General features: G+C 36.7%; 1 protein-coding gene across 5 annotated transcripts in view; it reads left to right on the forward strand.

Annotated features, from left to right (window-relative positions):
- Nucleotides 1-21,302, forward strand: part of NECTIN3 (nectin cell adhesion molecule 3) — a 72,424-nt gene that overhangs the window by 20,817 nt on the left and 30,305 nt on the right. For all 5 annotated transcript variants that reach the window (XM_030020242.2, XM_030020243.1, XM_030020244.1 and 2 more), the window contains 3 exons: nucleotides 8,668-9,006; nucleotides 16,153-16,449; nucleotides 18,344-18,461. In XM_030020242.2, the coding sequence (XP_029876102.1) occupies nucleotides 8,668-9,006; nucleotides 16,153-16,449; nucleotides 18,344-18,461 (754 nt within the window). The remainder of the gene's footprint in view (nucleotides 1-8,667; nucleotides 9,007-16,152; nucleotides 16,450-18,343; nucleotides 18,462-21,302) is intronic.

Genomic DNA, 21,302 nt, shown 5'->3' on the forward strand with positions numbered 1-21,302 from the left:
TCAGGGTGTTCATTTGAGGAATTCACTTTCTGTAGCATCAAAGGTGTTCTTGATTTCAGTGGGTTTTGTTGCTTGTTTTTGTGGGGTTTTTTTATTGCTTCAGTTTATCTCCTTCCTAACCTCCATAAGCATACTCAGCAGTGCAGGCATTCTCTTTTTGCAGTGCAAGTATTTCAGGACCTTTATTGGGTTGCCTTCTTTTGAGAACAATGATCAGTTCTTCCAGTCCTTCCTTGTAGGTCATGTTTTCTAAGGCCTTTGAGCACACTTTGTTTGCTTTCAGACTCTCTAGGTGGCTAATACCTGAAGTATGATGTTCAAGCTGAACAACTCGAGATGGAGCCTCACTGATGTTGGGTAGAGAGTTTACTTCCATATTAGCATAGTCTACAGTGGCACTTTTAAGTCTTGAAACATAATCACCATATACTCATACTTGCTGTAACTTTCAGAACAGTCTTTGCTCTCTAACCAGTTACTTAACATCCTGTATCTGTTACTTATACTTGTTTCTACTGACTATTATTCTAATTTGGACCCACTAGAGCTTGAAGCTTTTTTCAGGCTGACTGTCAAAGATTTGTTGTACATAACTTCACTAACATCTAATGCAGTTAGTTGGCAGCCCCATCAAGATACAGAAGCGTGATGTTCCTTTTGACATCCCACTGTATCTGTTCGATATTTTGGTTATGTGTTTAAACTGGTTGTCATATAGGAGGACTTTAACCTTGTCTTCCAGGTCGGTTTGTCAGAACTATTGACTTGTCTTTTGTGTTTCAAAATATTTTGAAGATGGTCTGGAACTCCTTAACAAAATTTCCAATCAAAGGTTTTAGTTACATGAATAACTGCTTTTTTTCAAGCTATTTTGCTTTTCTTTTAGTGTGTTTATACCTATTGTTCCAGTACTTGGGGATTTAAATTTATTTAAATGGAATGTGAAACACTTTGTGGTGTTTAGGGAGAAGTGGTGTATATTTCCATGGATAACTTTTGAACTACTTGTTTACTCTTACTACTAGTTTTTTGAGGGAGTGCGACTAAGGATGAGATATTCTTTTCCAGTCCTGCATTTGAGCCTGACCCATTTGTTGAGGAAAAAAGTATCTCGTTGTCTTGCTTGTTTCCTTTTAAAGGGGGTGGGATTAGGAGGTTTGTCTGGTTAAACAGAGGTTGGAATGTTCATTGTGGAAGAACTTGAGCTGCCTCATAGCTTGCCTCACTTATTAGTTCAACATGTCTTGTAAACATCTGAATGCTTAGTATCAGGATAAACATGAATGTCTTAATTTGCTCTGTGTTAACGTACATAGAAGATTATAATGTAAGAGTGTGTAAAACAGGTGCTGATGCTAATAAGTTGAAATTCCAGATGAAGTTTTAAAGTTCATGGGACTTTGTAAGCATTCTTGGTGAGTAGTTAGATTTAAAGCTCTAACCTTATAAAACTGGCTTTTTAAGAGTGTCCTTCACAACTCAATTTGAATCATGAGCCTAACCTTTTTTAAACTTTTCTCTAGTGTCTTAGGTTGTATTTAGTTTCCTGCTGCTAGATACTAAAGGTTTGTGCAGCATGGTAGGAAGCAGAGTATGCAGGGGCATGGTCTCTGCCCTCTGTGGAGGTAGTGAAACTAGAACAGAAGCACCAGTTAACATGTGAAGAAAATGGCATTGTGGAATAATAATAGTGGGTCTCAGCCATGTGTGACTTCAAGTGCAGAGGTGCAGAGCTTTTTTGAAGCTCCAAGTCATGACTGTATGAGTTGGACTCAAACTATGTTAATGTTAAACTCTGAGTTTAACTACTTTTTTCTTTGACTTTGTGTTGCACTGGAGTAGAATACCTCTTTCTAATCTGTTTCCTTGCTTTCTGTGATGAAAATGTCAATCTTCCTCATAATAAGTGTTTATTGTGGTGCTGTAGAGATTTGCATACTTTATAATCTCGACCCATTTGTATTAGGATGAGAGTATTATGTCCAGTATTGCATTATCTGGCCTTTTAATAGGCAGTGTGATTCTTCTCTCCGTGGGCTTTGGGTGCTATCTTGTGAATGGTAGCTGTAGCCTTCCCCACAAGTATCAGTATTCCTTAATATCTATCTATATATAGATATACATGTTGATTCAGCAACTAGAGGAAGATAATTGACTGTCCCTTCCATCAGCTGTGGGGAATTAAGTAGTTGAGTAACACAAGCCTCTTGGTAAAATGGTGTGATATGTTGTTAGCTCTACCCTTAGGAGCAGCAGGTAGAGGTTCAAAGTACTTAAAAATTCTGCAGAACATCCTATGATAGCACTTAACTGAGAATTTGTCTGTCTTGAGCTTGATGTTTTGAGTAAAACCCCTGCTTCAGCAACAGTTAACTTTTGAGACAGTACTGAAATCAAGAGACTAACCTTTTCATGCATTCTCAAACTCGACCAGTTCTTGTGGCCAATGTCTTCAACTTCTAGGTTGCTTGAAAAATTTTACCTTTGTGCAACTTCTTTTTACAATTTTCAACTAAAAATGATGTTCCTCTTACTCTAGCCTTTGTAAGCATGTGGGCTATAGTCACCTAGAGGAGAGCTGCTTACGTGTAAGATAAAGTTAAGGCTGGAACCTAGTTTTGGTCCATTTGTAGGTATAAAAAGGTAACATTCAGAAGTTACAGATGCGTTTCCAAGTGATGAATGTACATGAGCCACAGTAGTGATATATCAATGCAGTGGGAGAAGTCTAGGAATATGTCATTATTTAAACAATTGTCATGTTCCTAGTTTCCTTTTGGTATCAGGTAAAGTTGACCTCTGGATTCAAAAGATTAGTCCCTTGGACATTAATAAAATGGAAAAACAGCCTGAGATAGCTGGCAAATGCAGAGTAAGGCTAAGAGGATTTGAGTAGTCTTAGCTTCAGACTATTCAATTGCTATGCCTCATTTCACCAGAATTTTTTGCCTTCTGGTAGGCTTTTGTATGCCTGTTACACTGTTGTGATAAACACTGAACAAGGTTTTAAGAATTACTCTTCTAAGATGGAAATAATATGCCTCTGGCTTGCTTCTTTTTTAAACAAAAAGTGCCATAGAAAAAAAGGAGTTTATGGAATGCTTTTAGAAGCCAACTTCGTGCCCTGTTCCCAGCCCACTTTGGCCCAAAAACTTCATTGACAAACTAGCACTCCACTTCAAGCAAGGGTTGTGATAAGGCAGATCCTTCAGTGAGAACAACCCTAGGTTATAATACTTTGTCTTTGATGCAAGTGTGGGTTTTTTTCTAAGTATTTGTTTAACAATTCTGATTGGAAGCTAGTGTTGAAGCATTTTTTACTACTAAATCTGAATCCCTTCCATTCCTTGGTTCTGATCTTTTTTTGACACAGTAATTTGATTGTGCTCTGGTACTCAAAAGACACATACTGACTTTTTTCCAGTAATTTAAGCATATATTTTTATAAAGCCTCAAGTTGAGGTTTCAGGCTTGGTTTTTGCAGTATCCTTAAGTGATTTGATTCTCTAGCTAAATAAATCTGAAAATGCCACTAGAATGTGTGTCTGTGTTCTTGCTGCCTCTGTTGCATTGCCACTTGTGATTGACTGAGCAGGGAATGAGCCAATTCAGAAGGCTAAATCAGGAAGAAAACAAGTGAGTTTTTGTAGGTTGGGCACTCTTAGGTACCTGATGGGTGCTGATGCAGGAGAAGGCAGGCTGGAAGAATGAGTCTAAGCTTTCTGATGTCAGCTAAAATTAAACTGACCTAACAAAATAATGCTTAGCCTGACCTTAAGAGTGTTTCATGGAAGTTCTGCTGACATAGTAACTTGCTGTCACCAAAATGGTATGTTCTTGTTGTTCTGCTCTGCTCTTGATTGGAACTCTTCTTGGTTCCCTGTGTTAGTGTGTAAGGCCAGATATACCCATGAGCTGAATAATTTGCTGATGTAGGGAAGAACTTAAGTTTTTCTGCTCTTCTGCAGTATGGCTTTATTGTCTTGTGGAAACAGTTGACAGCTGGTGCAAAATAATTGGCTACGAAGTGTCAATGTGGTCTCTCAGTCTTGCCAGTGGTGTGCTGTTAAGCAGGCCAGGCTTCTACAGCAGGTAACAAAATCCATTGCTTTTGTTATTAGACTTGTGCATGGCTGTTCCACATAGAAAATCTCTAGATTTGCTGTTTATTACAACAAATAACAAGCCTGGAAGCGTGGGGAGTACTGTCTTACTTCGTAACATGATTACTTTAAGAAGGTCATTATGTTTTCAAGACCTGATATTTCCTCAGTATCTTTTTTTCAGTTAGTGAGAGAAGCTTGATTAAGAATTACTAGTGAACAGCTTCTGTTATCATGGTCAATATTGATAGCTCCTAGTTCTGTGGCTTTTAATGCTAGAAGTGAGTTTTGGGGATTTTTCTGTTTTGTTTACTCTTCAAACTGCTTTTTGACAAGTTAAGTGAGACTGGTCAGTGCCTTGCTGTTTTGAATAAGATTCTTGCAATGGTCTGAAATGGAAGAGCTAGTGAACACAATGTAAACCTGATTAAAAATTTTGTTTGGAAAAAATTATGAAATCTAGTGTTTATCTGAAATAAAACAACAGCTTGTACAATTTGGACTGAGATATATTTGCAGTACTGGGTCTTGAAATCTGGTCTGTGTGGTGATGTCAAGGATGGGTGGGAAAATGAAGAGGTACTGCAGCTCATTTTGGGGAGGGAGCAGGGGGTGTCAATTCAAAAAGGCCAAAACCATGTTGCTCTGGAAGGTGTTTTACCAAAGGTATAAGAACAAGAAGATCATGCTTTCCCTCCCTGCACTCTCAAATGAGATAATCAGCTTTGAAATTATTTTATCTTAAGACTTTAAGTTGAGGTAGGGCAGTCTCATGGTATTAATAAGTAAGTGTGAAGCCATGAATAGTAAATGACTGCTTTTTTTAAAAGTCCTCTTGGCTGTTAAAATTACAGGTAGAGAAGAACTGTTGCAGTTTGAGAAGCTGAAATGTGGACTGTCAGTGTCTGCATGCAACTAACAGTGTTATATGTGGAATAGGTTGAGAGTTTTATTGGCATGTTGGCAAATACATTGGAAAATAGGTGTGTCAAGTAGATCGACTAGGAGGACTATCTACCTGCTTAACTTCTGTTAGCTTTGGACACAAGGTAGTTTTGTGATAGACTTGGATGTGAAGTATTACCAACGTGGATTGAATCACTGTGCAATCAAAAAAAATAATCAGTTAGTGCGTAGGGACTTAGCTACTCAACTTTTACTGGTGGGTTACAATAATTACTTATCTGACAGTGTCTTCAATTAAGTGGCTTATGCATGAACCTCATTCCACGTTTCAAAGCTGTGCTGGAACATACAACCTGTCAGAGTACACTTGACCGAGTAAATGAGAGGGAAGACATAAACTATTTTTTCTGTCTTCCAAGTGAGCAGAAAGAAAAGGGGAAAAAAATCCACAAGAAACTTTGTCAAATCTAAAGAAAAAATGTAAGAAAACTTCATGATGCTGTTTTTGCCTTGAGAAGTTACAAAATAAGATCTTGATTAGTAAGTGGATACAAATTGTTTACTTAAGGCCTTTCGAGAATGGTGATAAGCAGACTTCAATATGGTGAAAGTGAAGCAAAGAAGGTCAGATTTCCATATTAGATTTCGAGAGGAGGAGAGCTAGGCTTTATTAAAATGGTAAATGTGTCCTATGCATCAGTACCTTGGATCAGTTAAGGAGATGAATAATGTGGCTTTGAAGTGACTTGTTCTTCAGAATCTTGTGCATTGTAAGCCTCTAAAGCTTTACTTTGGAGTAGGCATGTAGCTGTTACTCATTCTTCAAGTACAATCTTTGAGAAAAATACTGATTCTTAAGTGGAAGTCTCCATGTCAAAGGAAGTAGTTATCTTAGAGTCCTGGGTCTTGGAGAGCCCTGGATATCAGCGTAGTAATTAACTTACTAGCTTGAACGGTTAGCTTGAGTGCTCAGCAACCAAAAGAAGTTACTTAAATAATGATAACTGGCTGAAGATTAAAACCAGAGATGCTATTGCAAATTAAAGATGCGGTTGTTCTCACTCGAGCTTTAAACTATTTTTAGAACTTTAAAAACTTTGGAATATATATACTGTTACATAAATTATATGCAAGTCCAAGTTAAATGATTAGCATAGATGAGTTGCGTTTTCTGTCTTTGGAGTCTGAACATATATCAGAAGATTTGGTGTAATGATCTATTGGCTCTACTTCCTTAATTGGAGAAGGTGAATGAATGATAAGATGTAACTGATTAGTGTTCTATAGCTGCAAGTGTGTGTTTATATATAAATATATGTAAGGCCTGCTCAGTTCAGTCTGTAAATCTTAAAAGTAGCAGCAATAAAAAAGTTTCCCCTCTGAAAATATTCATGCAATTCATGTGAGAACATAATGTTCTCATGGTGAAAATGAGCTGTTAGAAGTATTCCTTGGTGGAAAAAATGTTTTATTTTCACATCTTCAAAAAAGGGATAACTGTTAGTCAAGTACTGACTTATTAAATGTACTCTGTTCATCTTTTTGTAGCGAAAGCCTCTAATTATTGGAAGTAGAGTTGTAAAAATAAATAAATAGATAAATAAAAGGAAACAAAATAGCTTGTGTGTTCTGTTAACTAGGGTGACTTTCCAGTTCAGTTTGTTTAACTTCCCAGAAGTCCAAGCAGCCTTTATGTAAGTTTACTTGTACGGCTTTTCTGTAGGAAGTTTGTTGGAGTCACATACAGCTGATCATCATGTTACGGTTCAGTACAGGTTAAGATCCAGTAGATTTAAATATTGCAAATTGCTGATTTCTGAACAAAAGTATGTTTTATTTACTTAAATGACATTACAGAAGATGTATATTCTGAAATACATTGCAGTAATGTAATTTGTGAGCCTTATTTCCATGTGAGGTAGAAAACAATAGTTAAATACTTTTTAAGGAACACCTGACCTTACGCTTAAATGTAGCAATGGCAAGTGGAGACAAAGTTTGGGCAGAATTCTGCGTGTTTCAGTTAGTGTTCAAATAGTTGCCCTCTTTCCAGTGTTTGTCTCAACAGTATGTATTAGTTCAAGACGCATGAGGAGACTAGACAAAATGTTCTTTCATTACTTGTGGATTAGTCATGGTAGATATACTCTATATGAAACTTACTCAGTTTTTTGAGTTTCCCGGCTATTTTTTCCCCCTTACCAGCCCCTCTTAGTAACTGGCATATCAACTATCTTGAAATAAAGTTCTGGTTTATTTTTATTTATTTGTGCAACTTAATGCTTTCATACTATTGGCATTAGTCAGTAGTTTTATGCTGAAGAAATCCATAGCTGAATCTTTAAATTGCTTGTTTAGGGTGACTTCATTGGCTTAAATTATGATTTGAATACTGAAAAATCAATTGATGGGAAACAGAAAGCTTTTAACAATGGACTTGTACATAAAGGTATATAGAGAATTTTTTCCTGAACATACGGTTTCTCTTTTGTGGGAACTTGTTGACTGAATAGGCAGTTAATGTCTCAAGTTGAACAACCTCTTTGTGCTTGTGAAAATGAGGCTGCTAAAATTTATACTTGAATCTTGTTTCCATGGGTGAACTTTCTCGGTAACAGCTTGAGTACTGATTTGATAACTGAAGAGAAAATCAGAGTAGTTGAAATGGCTCTGTTAAAACTTAAGCACAATAAAAAGAAATACAATGCAGACTAAGACTTTGCATCTTTTTCATCATGTTAGTTTACTCCAAGAGAACAGATGATTGAAGTTGCTAGAGCATCTGTTTGGCAAAGAAATTGTGAACCTGTGGTTTAATGAGCTGCTGCTTTGTCCTGGTGGATTTCCTTTCTTGAAAGAAGGTGGTGTAAAATGCTGAGCTCAGAATGCAGTTGCTACTGTGGAGAAGTATTTTGGGTATTAAATGGAAATACATTGAATCTTAAGCAAACACTTGACTATACCTACTCCTGCGTATTTACTGTGTTAATACAGAGGGAAGATCTAGTGTGAAGACACTACACAGTGTAGCAGAAGATTGCATATGTATGATGGTACACATGTTTATTGGAAGCTAGGATACTGATCGACTGTCACTGTTAAGATGGAGTAGTTTGTGGGGTTTGGGTTTTTTTTTTGTTTTTGTAATTGTTGCTTTGCTTTTTAAGTAGTGACTGGTATAGTAAGTGGTAGGAGTTTTACTTCTGCATTTCTCCTTAAGTTATCAGGAGTCTTATCTTTTGAAAGTAGAAGTAAGTGCAGTAGTTTAACTTAAATTTTTACCTGATGCTCTGGATCAGTAATCAGACTGCTAAAGTACTATGTCTGATTACTGTTTTTTCAGTAAATGTGAATACATGCAATGCTCATATCTAGTTAAATTCCCCAAAGATTGATACACCAGTTAATTATCGGGTCATTAATATAGAAAGTTGTGTATTAGCGATAGTATTCTCTGAAGAATGGTTGATCTACACCTAGCTTTAATGTTTCTGCTTAAAGCATGCTTTTGTAATGTTTCCACACTGCTGTGAATCAGCAAGAATACTGTTATTCAGAAGCAGGAATTCTCTTTGAAAAAGGCAAGTTAATTACTGAAGAAGGCTTAATGTGAGGCATAACCATAATGTGTACCAACTAATGATTGCTTTGTTTTTAGGTGCCTTAGCTGGACCAATTGTTGATCCACATGTGACAGCAGTTTGGGGGAAGAAGGTTGCACTGAAATGCATAATTGATGTAAATGAAACAATAACACAAGTTTCTTGGGAGAAGATACATGGTAAAAGTTCACAGACTATTGCTGTTCATCATCCTGAATATGGAATATCTGTTCAAGGAGAATACCAAGGAAGAGTGTCATTTAAAAACTACTCACTTACTGATGCAACAATCATCTTAAAAAATGTAAGCTTTTCTGATGCAGGAGAATATATTTGCAAGGCAGTTACATTCCCACTTGGAAATACACAGTCATCAACAACTGTAACAGTACTAGGTAAGTCAACTTCTTTATGAAAGGAGGTGAAATTAATAGCTCAAACTTGTTAGTGAAATTCTGCAAACTTATTAATACATTTTATTTTACCTTTTAACCTAATGACAATACAAAAAAGTATTTGCCAGTCTTTCCTAACAGGTGTCTTGGTATACTTAGTAACATCGTTGAGGAGACTTCTTTTGGGTCTTGCTTCTTTAGAACTTGGTCATTGATTGTCCAGATATTAAAAATAAGCAGTTACTATTTAGGCATTGTGCTAATCTAAATATTTGGGCAGTGCTTTAGAACTTAGACCTGGGAGTGCTGATAATATAGACTGTGTGTGTGTGTGTACTGAGAAGCTGCCAAACGCAGGTTTAGTTACCACCTTGGCTAAATTTCCTCATAAATGTGTTGCTAATATGATAAGTTAATGTAGCTGCTTGGGGCTGGTGATGTAAACTGTTCTTCGTAATGTAAAGCAAAATTGCCTAGACGACTACTGGGAATTATGGGGAAAAAAAGAGGCAATTTAAGCCCTTGACTGGTTGTGGATAGTCATAATGTGAAGCTAATATAGACTCAGTTTTTCACGTAAACTAATTTTGTCTATCTTGTTGAGAGTTCAGTATTGCTGTCATAAAGGACTAGTACTGAAGCACAGGTAGACTTAGGTGGTAGTGCAATATGAGGTAAAATGATTACTGTGTCTGGAAACTTGAAAACCTACTGACTTGCCTTCTCCTTATAGTATTATACCTTCTTATAACAGAGTAAGTTACTTCTGTATCCGCTGCAAGTAGTCAAGTGATATATTCTACAGCAGAGGTGGTCCTCAATGACTCTTTTTGTAAACAAATGTGCTTTTTAGGATCTTCTTGGTCTGTGATCTCTGCTTTCCACAGCAGTAGAACACTGTGTGAGATAAATCAGATAGCTGTAGCACAGTATGTAAACTGGTTTTCACCACAAGGTGGGGCAAAATAAATGCATCAAAGCAAGTGGCTTAATCCACTTTGAAACAAGTAACTTGACCAAAGAAGTTCTATGTGATATACAAAGCACGTAGCTCTCTTCCATCTGTATTCTGTCTGTAATGTACTACAAGTGGCTATGTCTGCGGCTGTTGTAGCAGTCTTTTGATTTCAGGTTTCAGCTATTGTGCTTTATGAACATACAGTGGGAGGTTCTTACTGCTTTCCCTCATCTCTTCTCATCAGTTCCTATTTCTAAGATATTTTTTTTTCAGGTCACACTAGTAGGTGTGTCCATTTTGCCCTTCAAATTTTAGGTTTATGGAGAATATTAGGAGGAACTAGGAAAGCAAATGTATGGCCTGTGTGTTTATTATTCTACGTTTGAAAATGTTAGGACTGCAACTTGCTTGATAAGATACACATTATCAAAAATGGCAGTTGGAATAGGTAAAGAAGTATTTGTCAGGCATACAGTAGTCCTGATCATACATTTTTTTTCTTAGTTGATGTAGATGGTTGATGATAGTTGTAAGCCTCTCAGTGACTTGGTATCAACCTCTGAATTGCAAAACCCAACTACTACTTGCAAAGATGCCTTTCCATCCTAGTTAGCAGCTGCTTGGCTTGCACGTACAGCTGGGTAGCTAACCCTCTGTTGGACTTACCTATGTTCTGTGGCCTCAGCAGGAGTGTTTTCTGTTCTTCTGAAAACTTTTGGCTACACTGACATTGAGACTTAAACAGTAAAAATACTGGGGAAGTAATGGGTTTCAGAATATGAATGTAACTGAATAACTTTTGAGCTTTACTGGCCTGAACTCAGCAGTTCCACTCTCATCAGAGTCTTAAGGCATGGAATAGCTCCAATCAAAATTTAAAACCTGATATAACTTAAATAAGCTTTATTCTAATTGCATTCTCCCACTGTTCTAAAAAACTCTCCTTTAAGTGAGGAGAGAAAAGTTCATGTCCTAGGACTGAAATCGTTTCCAGTCCGAGCAGCATTGCCTTTTTTCCTAATCCCTGTCTGTTCCTGTTTAGCAAAGAATTCATTTTCTTCCTATATGTAGTGGACATACTTAACTTAGTCATGTAGTAGATGCTTGTACACTGTAAGGCAGAGACACTGAAGACAAATGAAGGGAAAAATAACTACAGGATAACATGTCCTGTATTTTGCCACAGTACCCTCATCACTTAAGACCATATTTAGAACCTCTGTTTTATGCTACTTAAGCTTAACAGACTTACCACATTGGGTGACTTTGCTCACTTACAGTTTGCTTCACTTAGTGCTTCATACTGTCTTAAGGAAATGCACTGTAAAAGAAGAGGTTGACAGTGAAAATATGAAAATGCTTTTTGGGTCAAACAGGTGTATTGATCTTGTCTAAAACTTTGGTTCTTCAAACTTACCTTGTAAACTAGGACAAAAAAATTGCAAAGAATTTTGTATCAAGCTGTTTCTTTCTCAAGATGCTGACTAAACTGGCCAAAATGGTGTTTGAAGGCAGAAGAGGTAGTGTGTGACAGGGTAGCTTGCAGAGCTGCTATAACTTTTATGTGACTAGCTTGAGCACTGTATACAACTATTTTAAATACTTGGTTCGGTTTGACTCTACTGTCTTGTTAAGCTAGTTTTCTCAGCATGGGAATTGATGAAGTAGACCTTGCTTTTTTTTCAGGTTAGCTCCCACCAGTGCTGCAAGTAAAGAATGAGCTGCACAGATGACAATGTCAAAGGTGTAGGTCTGTCACCATGAATAGATCCCAGACACACTAATGTAGAAATTCTTACAATAACAAATTAAAGCAAGATGCATGTCAGACAATATGGAAAATGGATCTTCTCAGACAGTTCTGATAAACTAATGGTGTTTAAAAAGTGCTAGTTGATGGGATGTACACATACTTGAGTACAATACTCTGGGGAAAGAAGAAGTATCAAGTGGATAACAAATTAGTGAACTGACTGGTCTTTAAAAGAAAAAAAGTCAAACCCATCCACAAACCAGAACAAAAACCCCAACAAACACAAACAAAAACCCAAACACAAGAATGAAACAAAAAACCCAAAGTCAATAATAAAGGATTAATTAGTGAACAGGAGAAGTTACACAGAAATCTACAGCTGCTGGCTTTGAGGGGAGAGAGAATAAAAAGTAGAAGTATTGTTTTGGAAAGAAGTTATTCAAGTAAATGTCAGTTGTGATGAAGGGGCTGACAATTCCCAGTGTCATGCTGTTGCCAAGGAATTAGTGAATTTAATGGTAAGTGGAAATAATACTGTTTGTGTTGTAATAATGCCAATTTCATCCAGACCTCCAGTGCACAGTGGCAGAAGAAAATTAGTTTTAAAACTAACAGAAGCAGTTGAAAAAGGCTTATGAAGTACTTAAAACCAAGAGCAACTTTGAGGCCTGGGAACCTCATGTAATAGGATTTAAGGCTCGCTCTTTTCTGGATGCTTTATTATGTAGTTTTTCTATGAAGAAGAGTAAGGACTTGAGCAATGAGAGATCTCTGACTATATGAATGTAAGGTAAAGCTAGAGTAAGTAAGGTTAAATTAAGTAGTGGTCATGAATCAGTAAAAGGGCTAGCACAGATGTGCAAATTAGTTGAGAGCTCCTAAACAGCTGCACATCTAGCTTCTATACTTCAGCCACTGTTTCTTGTAATTTGAATATAATTGATGCTGTAATATTGCTTTGGATTTGCATGACTAATCTTCTAAGATATATGACTGAGGTGATCCATATGCAGTGACCTTTTGATAACGTCTGTCCATTCAGTCAGTATATCTATTCTGTTGATAACTTAAAGGGTATGGGGGAAACTGCAACTGTTCTTGAACGTTTACATTGTGGAAGGAGGTTCCTTCTGCTTTTGGATCTTTGTGGGATTGGTGGCTTCCTTTCCCACACTAAGCATTGTTCCCACCATCTTTTTCAGTTGACCTGAATAGAGCATAATGTTTCTACTGACTGGGTGAAGCAGCTTCTTTAATGCTCTCCCAACCTCCTTCATGTGTCCACTACCACCACCATTGTGAGCAATGAAAGTCTGTAGGACATGCTTCAGTATGATTCATGTGGCACACTGAATGGTCCTGGGACAAAAGAGGACTGCTACAAGAGTCTGTGTATATAGAAGTTACACTTTCCAAAAAAAAAAAAGCAGCCAGCCAAAAACCTGTCCAAACCCCACACTTTGGGTAATCTTTTTTCCAGGTTGAAAACAGTAAAACTGTTTCCCATTGTGAGAGGTGAGATGCCAAGGGCCCCTTGTAATTAGGGATTCGTTCACAAGATATTTATCCTAATCCATGAGTGAAACAGCTAGAAAGGCTGTAGAATAAGTAGCTGGGTTACTGCTGGTTTTGCTTCAGTTGCAGGGATATAGTAATCCTCAAAGGATAGACTATAGAAGTGTTGTTGCAAAAGTTGCTTTCCACTTTTTAGTATGTGGCTGTTATCTTGTAGTTGGTGTGTAGTCCAAGAATCATGATTTATGGGAAGATGTGACAGTAGAAGCCGAACCGTATGTGAATTATAAAAAAACTAAAGCACCAAAACACATTGGACTGGGAATAAGTATATTTTATTAAGTTGAGTAGTTTTGAACAGTTCAGCTTTGTTTATTTCTGACAAGTGTAAAACTAAGAATTATACAATGAACTGAAACTGGCCAGTCTCACAGATTTCAGATATCACTTGAGAAAGCAAAGTATGCTTTTTTCCTGACAATGATAATCTTAGCAGAAACTAGGCTTTTTAAATGAGTCTATATCCTGTTCTCTGGCTACTATCACTTAATACTTGAAGATACTTTTTTCTAAAAGCATGGTAAGTGAAGCAGCACACTGAGTAGTCTGCTTTGGGTCTGGAGACCTCTGCTACCTTAGGTAAGACTTCTTGTTGACTTATGTATCCCTTCACAAAGGGGTAGAGGAAAAATTCTGGAGTTGTGTACTCTTCTTTGAGGAAAATTCAATGGAGTAGAATATATGAAACTTTATTTCCAGCTGAAATGATTTAGGTCTGTAAGTTCTGGCATGAAAAGCTAATGATAGCTGCTGATTTAATTGATTTCACTGTGATGGAGATATTGGGTGGGGAGGGATACAGCTAAAATTAGTATCTTTATGCTTCTAAGACACTAAATGTAAATTTGGGTGTTTACTTTTGCATTTCAGTAATACTACAGAAGCTATTGAAAAGGTTACTACTAGTGATTTGGGGGGAACAAGCTGGTAATATTTGTTAAATCAGGGAAACAAAATTGTGGGTCAAAGAACAAAGCTAAACGATGTCAAGTTCTCCATACTAGGTTTTAAAGGCTTTTTTTCAGATTATAGAATGGTTCTTATGTACATCAGTTCAAATACGCAAGCTTATTGCAGAAAGTTTTAGTTGTTGCTAGTGTTGTAGAGCAGGGAATGAAATTTTGAAAGAAGCTTTGTTAGAGATGCTTCAGCTCTCGAAGAATGAATGTAGGTCTTGGTGGAAAAACCCTGCTGTTGGTTTATTTACAGTAGGGTCACTAACAAATCACAGAGGGTAGGCATTCAGAGAAACAAAGTAGATAGTAATCTGCTCTCAGTATCAGCCCAAACAACCAACCTACAATTTGGGAATGAGGCATATTCTTTAAGCACTTCAAAGAATAGAACAGAAAAACATGTATTTTTATAAGGTTATCCATTTAGTAGTTGCCTTTCCTTTTAGTGTAATTGAGCAAATAACAAACCACCTTCTTCAGACATGAGCGGTGTTAGACTGAGCAGAAAACAAAAAAAACTGATTCTGGCATCGAATTCACTCAAGCTGAAAATATTTGTTACTCAGTTATCTCTTGAAAGTATAGGTAGTTGAAGTGTCTTGCCAGGTATTTTGAACTCTGCTCCATTTCAAGATATGTTGGTCAGCTTCAACTTCTTGGAAAGAAATTCTGTGAAGTAAAGTTCTCCTTATAGGATACTGAAAGGCACAGAAGTTGAAAGAATTGCCTCTGCTTTGTGATTAGTGAGGGCTGGTCCACTGAGGTGGATTCTGAAGCATTATGGTGTGTAGTGATGACTTCACTTCAGAGGACTCTGCCTCATGAGATCAAAAGACAAGGATTATGTAATGGGCTGGTATGCTATGGGGAAATGTGCGTGTTGATAGAAGTGGGCCATCCTAGAAAGCAAAACCTTGGTTTGTATCTGAAACACCAAATCGTATTTCTCATTTAGGCTGCAACTGGTGGATAGCTTGTACAGGGCTGAAACAGATTTCTTAAATAAGAAGGAAATTGTTTTAAAAGCTTTTAGTTTATGGCCCTCAACAGCAGATTTGTACATCAGGAACTCAACTTCCTTTTAGAAGGAAGTGTTCTCTAAGGCTCTAAAATTTTGGGGTGAGCAATGGGTTTATAAGGAGGTTAGGTCCTTCCACTTGCAGATTTCTCGAGTCCTGGACATAGTATTGAGTTGAAATTTTGTACTTCTATAGAGCTTTATTCACAAGAATATATAGACAGAATTTTATTTATATATAGAAACAATTTATTTGTATATCAAAACCATACAAATTTTGTATAAAAATTATGTATGTTATGTATATTTGTGTGTATGTATTTGTATATATAATGTGTGTGTATATGTAATACTTTTTTAGAGTTTAACTGTACTTTCAGCATGGAATCAGTTTGTATTGTACTGATCAACAGAAGCTTAAACCCTTAATGTTGGGTGTTAAAACACTGAAGTAGCTTTGAAATGACACAAACTGACAGTATAGATTAATACTCTTTAAGTATTGAATATGCAGCAGAATCTAAGCGTTTTTAAAAATCTTGGTATAGTTTCAACCTAATAGCTTAAGCTGTCTGTTTTCAGACACTGAACTGGAGCACTGTAGTTGGTGTTCTGAACCTAACCATGTTGGAATTCCCTTTCAATGCATTAAATGTAATGAATAAGCACCACTAAACTGAGCTGACAAAGGTGAACAGTATCAGCAGGCCAAAGCTTTGTATAGCTATCATCTCTGAGATATGGCATAATCTTATTTCTAGGATATCTGATTAGCATGGGCTTTTGCAAATGGATTAGATCTTATCTAACTCTTTTACATAGCAACAGTTTCAAAGATGTAGATTCTGTCTTGTTTAAATTTACTTTTTTTTTTCCCTCTCCCTAGTTGAACCTGTTGTGAGCTTAACAAAAGGACCAAACCCTCTAATAGATGGTGCAAATAGAACAATAGCAGCCACTTGTACAGCAGCCACTGGAAAACCTGCTGCAGAGATTGACTGGGAAGGAGGTCTTGGTGAAATGGAATCCAGCTCTACTTTGTTTCCAAATGAAACGGTGACGGTTGTAAGTCAGTATATGATTGTCCCTACGCGATTTGCAAGAGGAAGACGTATAACTTGTATTGTGAGGCACCCTGCTTTGGAAAAGGAGATAAGATACCCTTATGTGTTGGACATACAGTGTAAGTATTCTGTAAGGTAGTTACTACTTGGTATATATCTTATAACCATCCTCTTCATTGGTGTATACCTTCCGCAGGAAGGAGATGAGCACTTAACTACTTCATGAAAAAAAGGGAAATTAAAACTGTATAGAAAAACATGTGATAAGAGGTAGGTCGGGCAGGAGTAGAAACCTAGGATGTCTGTATCTAAAAAAAAAAAAAAATTAAAAAAAATTTAGTCACAAACCTAGAATACCATTATGTTTCTACTGTTTGTTTTGGGTATTGGCTCATGGGTAAACATTATTTTTCATGTTTATATTCAGCATTGAAAAGATTACAGAGAAAATAACAAACTCAGTTGATCCGTGAACTGTTTATAGTGCCTTGCAATTTCAGCAGTATTAAAAAATAATTCTAATGAAGATTCATGTTTGAGATGACAAGTTGAAAGTAGGTCTTATGGGGGTCAGTAAGTTTATTTTCAAATTACTCACTAAGCTTTTTCCACTCTAATTTGCAGAAGGAAACAAGAACATAACATATACATTCCTAACATTTGTTACTCAGCTTCAGATTGCTCATATAATTCAAACCTGTACCAGGCTTCTTTAACAAATCTGTGGCTTTAAAACACATGAATGTGATGTGAGATGGCTTACAAGGCTGCTTAGCTATAACCAGTTAAGACAAAAAAGCTTTAGGCATGTGATCCATTTTTTGTTACACAATGCAGGTGTGACCAAAGCAAGCTATCTGCAAGTTCTTCCTTTGGTGTCCTGTCTCAGCTGTGTGCTGCTTTAAAGTTCCTAAATCACAGAAGTCTGTTAATTCAATTAGAAGAAATGTCGTGGCTGCAAAAAGTAAATTTTGCTGGTTTGGTTTGACTAGAATCTCTTGTGGGTTAGTTTTTGTACTGTTTGGTAAAGAATCACTTATTTGGGCATAGAATTGATTAGTACTGGTTTATTTTGTCAATGTTGAAATGAAGTTCTAGGTTGAAGTGCCATTGATACAGAAATGGAAGTAAAGATTATTTGTTCCCATTATCCTCTGAAACAGTGAATGAGAGAATGAAGTTCCATATTTGAAGTGAAATGAGGGGGCAAGTTGGTCTTAAACTTATTTTTGTCTGAAATCAGTGGTAAGGCATGTTTCAGAACTTCTAACAAAATCGTGTAGTAAGCAACACAGCAGCGAGTGAGAAGCAGAGGTTTTACATCTGCGCTCTCTAGTCTTCCTTCAGTCTTCCCTTCCGCTTACAGCTTTTGCAGCTACTTCTCCATCTCTGCTGTATGAGCTTATACCAAATCATACTTGTTATTCTGTTGTCTGGCTTCTAAATATTTCAGCTGGGTCTCTCCAGCTTATCTGAAGTAACCTCCTTGCTTTTTAGAGCCATAACAACATAATTCTACGTTATGATGCCAGTGGATAACTGTTAACTGTTTTAACTGGCATCTGTGGATTTTTTGGTGATTTCCTAATTACCTGGCTTTTCAAAATGCTGTTTCTGATCCTTTGCTCTATCTCGTTAGTGAGAAGTAGCTCTAATTTCCCATTCCTCACTTCCAAGAAACTTTAAACTGATTCCTTTCTTTTGAAGTCCTCTCACTTCCCCAAAGTGCTGTATGTTTGCTGAAAACATGCAGTGGGACAGTTGCACTGATTAAAACAACTTGCTGTTCCTGATCTAATCCTCTGCTGCATAGTATGTTGTAGCTTGGACCTGTATTGGTGTTCTTTGTGTATTTTGTTGTTGTCAGGGTTTTAAATTTAAAACAAACAAAGAAAACACACCAAAAAAAAAAACCCCAAAACCACCTTCTGTTCGGTTGAACTGACCATTACACACAGTTCATGCTTAAAGAAAATATTGTGATTGTTGATAGGTTAAATCTTTTTTTGTCAGATGCCCCAGAAGTTTCAGTAACTGGCTATGATGGAAACTGGTTCATTGGAAGAGAGAACGTTCAGCTCAGATGTAATGCTGATGCAAATCCATTACCTATGGAATTTATGTGGACCAGGTAAATATTTATAAAAAGGGGCTTACCACATGATTAAAGCGGTTTAATCTCTTAGCTTACTGTAAACACCTGTTTTGAAAACAAAGAGTACATGACTTGTATTGGGTTCTAATGTTGTTATCCAGCCTTTTAAAAAGAGGATACAAGATGTGTCTATGTTTGAATATGGGTGAGTGGATATTGTGTAAATTTACAAGCCTGAACAGTTTGTCATTACTCTCAGGATAAAATCTTTTATAGTTACTTAATAAAGTAGTCTAAACTGCATGTGTTGCAGTATATAGAGCAAAGCCCAATAAATCTAGTAGGGATCCAACTATTATTTCATCAGTTCTGTTTTATTATTATTTAAAGTAGATTGTAAACACTTGAACAGACTTTTCTGTATCTGCATTTTAAAATCTGGAAATTACAGTTGAGATGGCAAATACTGCTTACTGAATTACAGAATTTGTCACGTTTTTCGAAAGTGCTCAAGTAGTTGCCAAGGCAGATAAATGTGATGTTTTGCATAGTGATGGAAACTAGGTCTTGAACATATGTGTCTAGAAAAAAAAAAAAAAAAAAAAAAAAGGAAAAAAAATTTCTTACGTAACAGCCACATTTTGTGAATATATGGATTGGGTGGGCCCTGCTCTGAAATTTACTGCTTTGCTTTTGCAGCCATGGATGTACTTTGGGCAAGAGACAGACAGAGGAAGACAACAAAAGCAACCATAGATCAAAATCTGTCCTGGGAAAAAAAAAAATTAAACCCAGCTATTTTAAATTGATTTGTTGCCTGTAGAAACAAAGGGAATAACTTCCCTAAGGACAATGTAAATTCTTATGTAGCTATGTTATAGTGCCTCTGTTGGTAAGATCACAGGAATATTAACTGATGTGAAGCAGTAATCCACTGCTCTACCTTCTCAATGGTAGATATGATTTAGCATATAGGAACAGTAGTCATAATGTGGCTTGAAAATGTTGTACTGATAAGTTTGAAATTGCTTGATGGTAGTTTTACAGGAAAACAAATTATTATAACTGACTCAATCCTAAAAGTAGCCATTGAAATCTTAAGTCGGTATTGCAGCTAACCCTAGTCAGAATGGCATGGCTACACTAAAGTAGATTTAGTAAAATGTATGTTTTACCTACGTGCTGCAGTAGGCTGCCATCCCCATCCCATGCTTAGCTCAAAGTCAGTGTGATGAGATACCTCAATGCACAAATTCCTATGTTTAAAAAAGCATGTCAGGCTCTCAGCAGCAGTACCACTTGTTTCTTCAGATAAACTGGGTTCTCAGTTGTTTGATTTGAATTTGAGATGTATGTAAGAAAAATCAATACAACCTCTATTTTCAATTTCAGAAGAAATATATGTTTTTAAATATATTTGAAGCACTTCAAGCTTCAGAGGTCATTTATAAACTTCTTAAGGTTAAAACTGAACCAACTTCTACGAGAAAAGCTTAATCCTCTGGAATAAAACCGGTGTACGTTTTTTGTTTGAGTAACAACAAAACCCATCCGAGAAGCTGTAATGCTGGTGAATGAGGAACTTGAAGGGGGGGGGGGGGCGGGGAAACTCTATGCAAAAGAAGGATAGCTTGAGTGTTTAAGGAAATGGAAACTAGCTGTATTGAAATTGTATGCTATCTTACTTGTTTCAAAGTATAATAGCTTCTAGAACTACCACACCAAAAAATCTTTATCCCTTGGAAGCAAAGGTGACATTGTATTTGCTAGGATAGTAATATTTTCATGGTCAATAATATTTTAAAGTGTTGCATGTATGAGGACTTCATTAGAATAGAGCTTTCAAACCAATTGACTATTTTATCATGGTTTTTGAAATAAATACTTCTGGTACTATGAATTAGGAAGTACATGCTTAATTGCTCTTCTGGCTGAAGCAATTCTGGGCAATAATCATTGTCAGCACAGCAATGGTGAAGTCTTGAACCTACATTTGTTGGAGATCGCGTTTACTGTTAACTGTGGTTTTTTTCCATTTGAGTACCTATTTAAGTGTCAGGGCTGGCTTTTTTGTTCAATACTATTTAAAAATCATTCTGGCTAAATCCTTCTAAGATACTGAGACCTGGTGATTACATGTTTGAATATTGACTTAGTCTTGCTTAGCTGTTAATAGTTACTTAGATAAAAGCAAAATGGGATCCAATGGCATGAAATGACAGGTGTTTAATGGGGCAGTTGGCAGCTCTGCTAAAATAGTTCCAGTGCGTTTGCCCTTTCAACTTTTTCTGTTGTGCTTACACAGTTGTTACTGCAATCACATGCAAAATCCTACAGGGAAATGATAGATTTGGAAAAGCCAGTTGATTAGAGACAAATTTCTTCTAAGCATTTGTTTCCCCAAATTTACCACCAAGCACCAAACTAGGTTTTAGTGCTGTAGTTTATATAGAAAAGTGATGGGGGATGACAAAAGGCAGGCTGAGAGGGAAGAAACTGCTTGAACTCTTGCTCAGAAATCCTAGTCAAAATGTCCTGCAAATTAAGTGTGTACTGACAGAAATATTAATTGTGATAGCTCAGCTGGATGCAAAAGAACAGGCAGATAATCCTGACAGCAGTATCAGTGCTTCTTAGTTTGACTGTTAGTTTTTAGAGCTTGGGTTGGATTGTTCCTCCAAGTTCTTTTGAAATAATGTTTTCTTAGTTGTAGTAGTGGTCATTTATAGACAGCTTGTTAGTGCCAGCGGATTTGACATTTAAAGGATTTGGCACAGAAATTAAATACTAAATATTCAGTTGGACACTGAGAACATCCAATGAAAGCCCACTGACAATGTCAGAGCACAGTGAAAAGTTCACTCTCTAGACTATTTC

This window comes from Aquila chrysaetos, chromosome 7 (assembly GCF_900496995.4).
Source record: "Aquila chrysaetos chrysaetos chromosome 7, bAquChr1.4, whole genome shotgun sequence".
Classification (NCBI taxonomy): Eukaryota; Metazoa; Chordata; class Aves; order Accipitriformes; family Accipitridae; genus Aquila; species Aquila chrysaetos.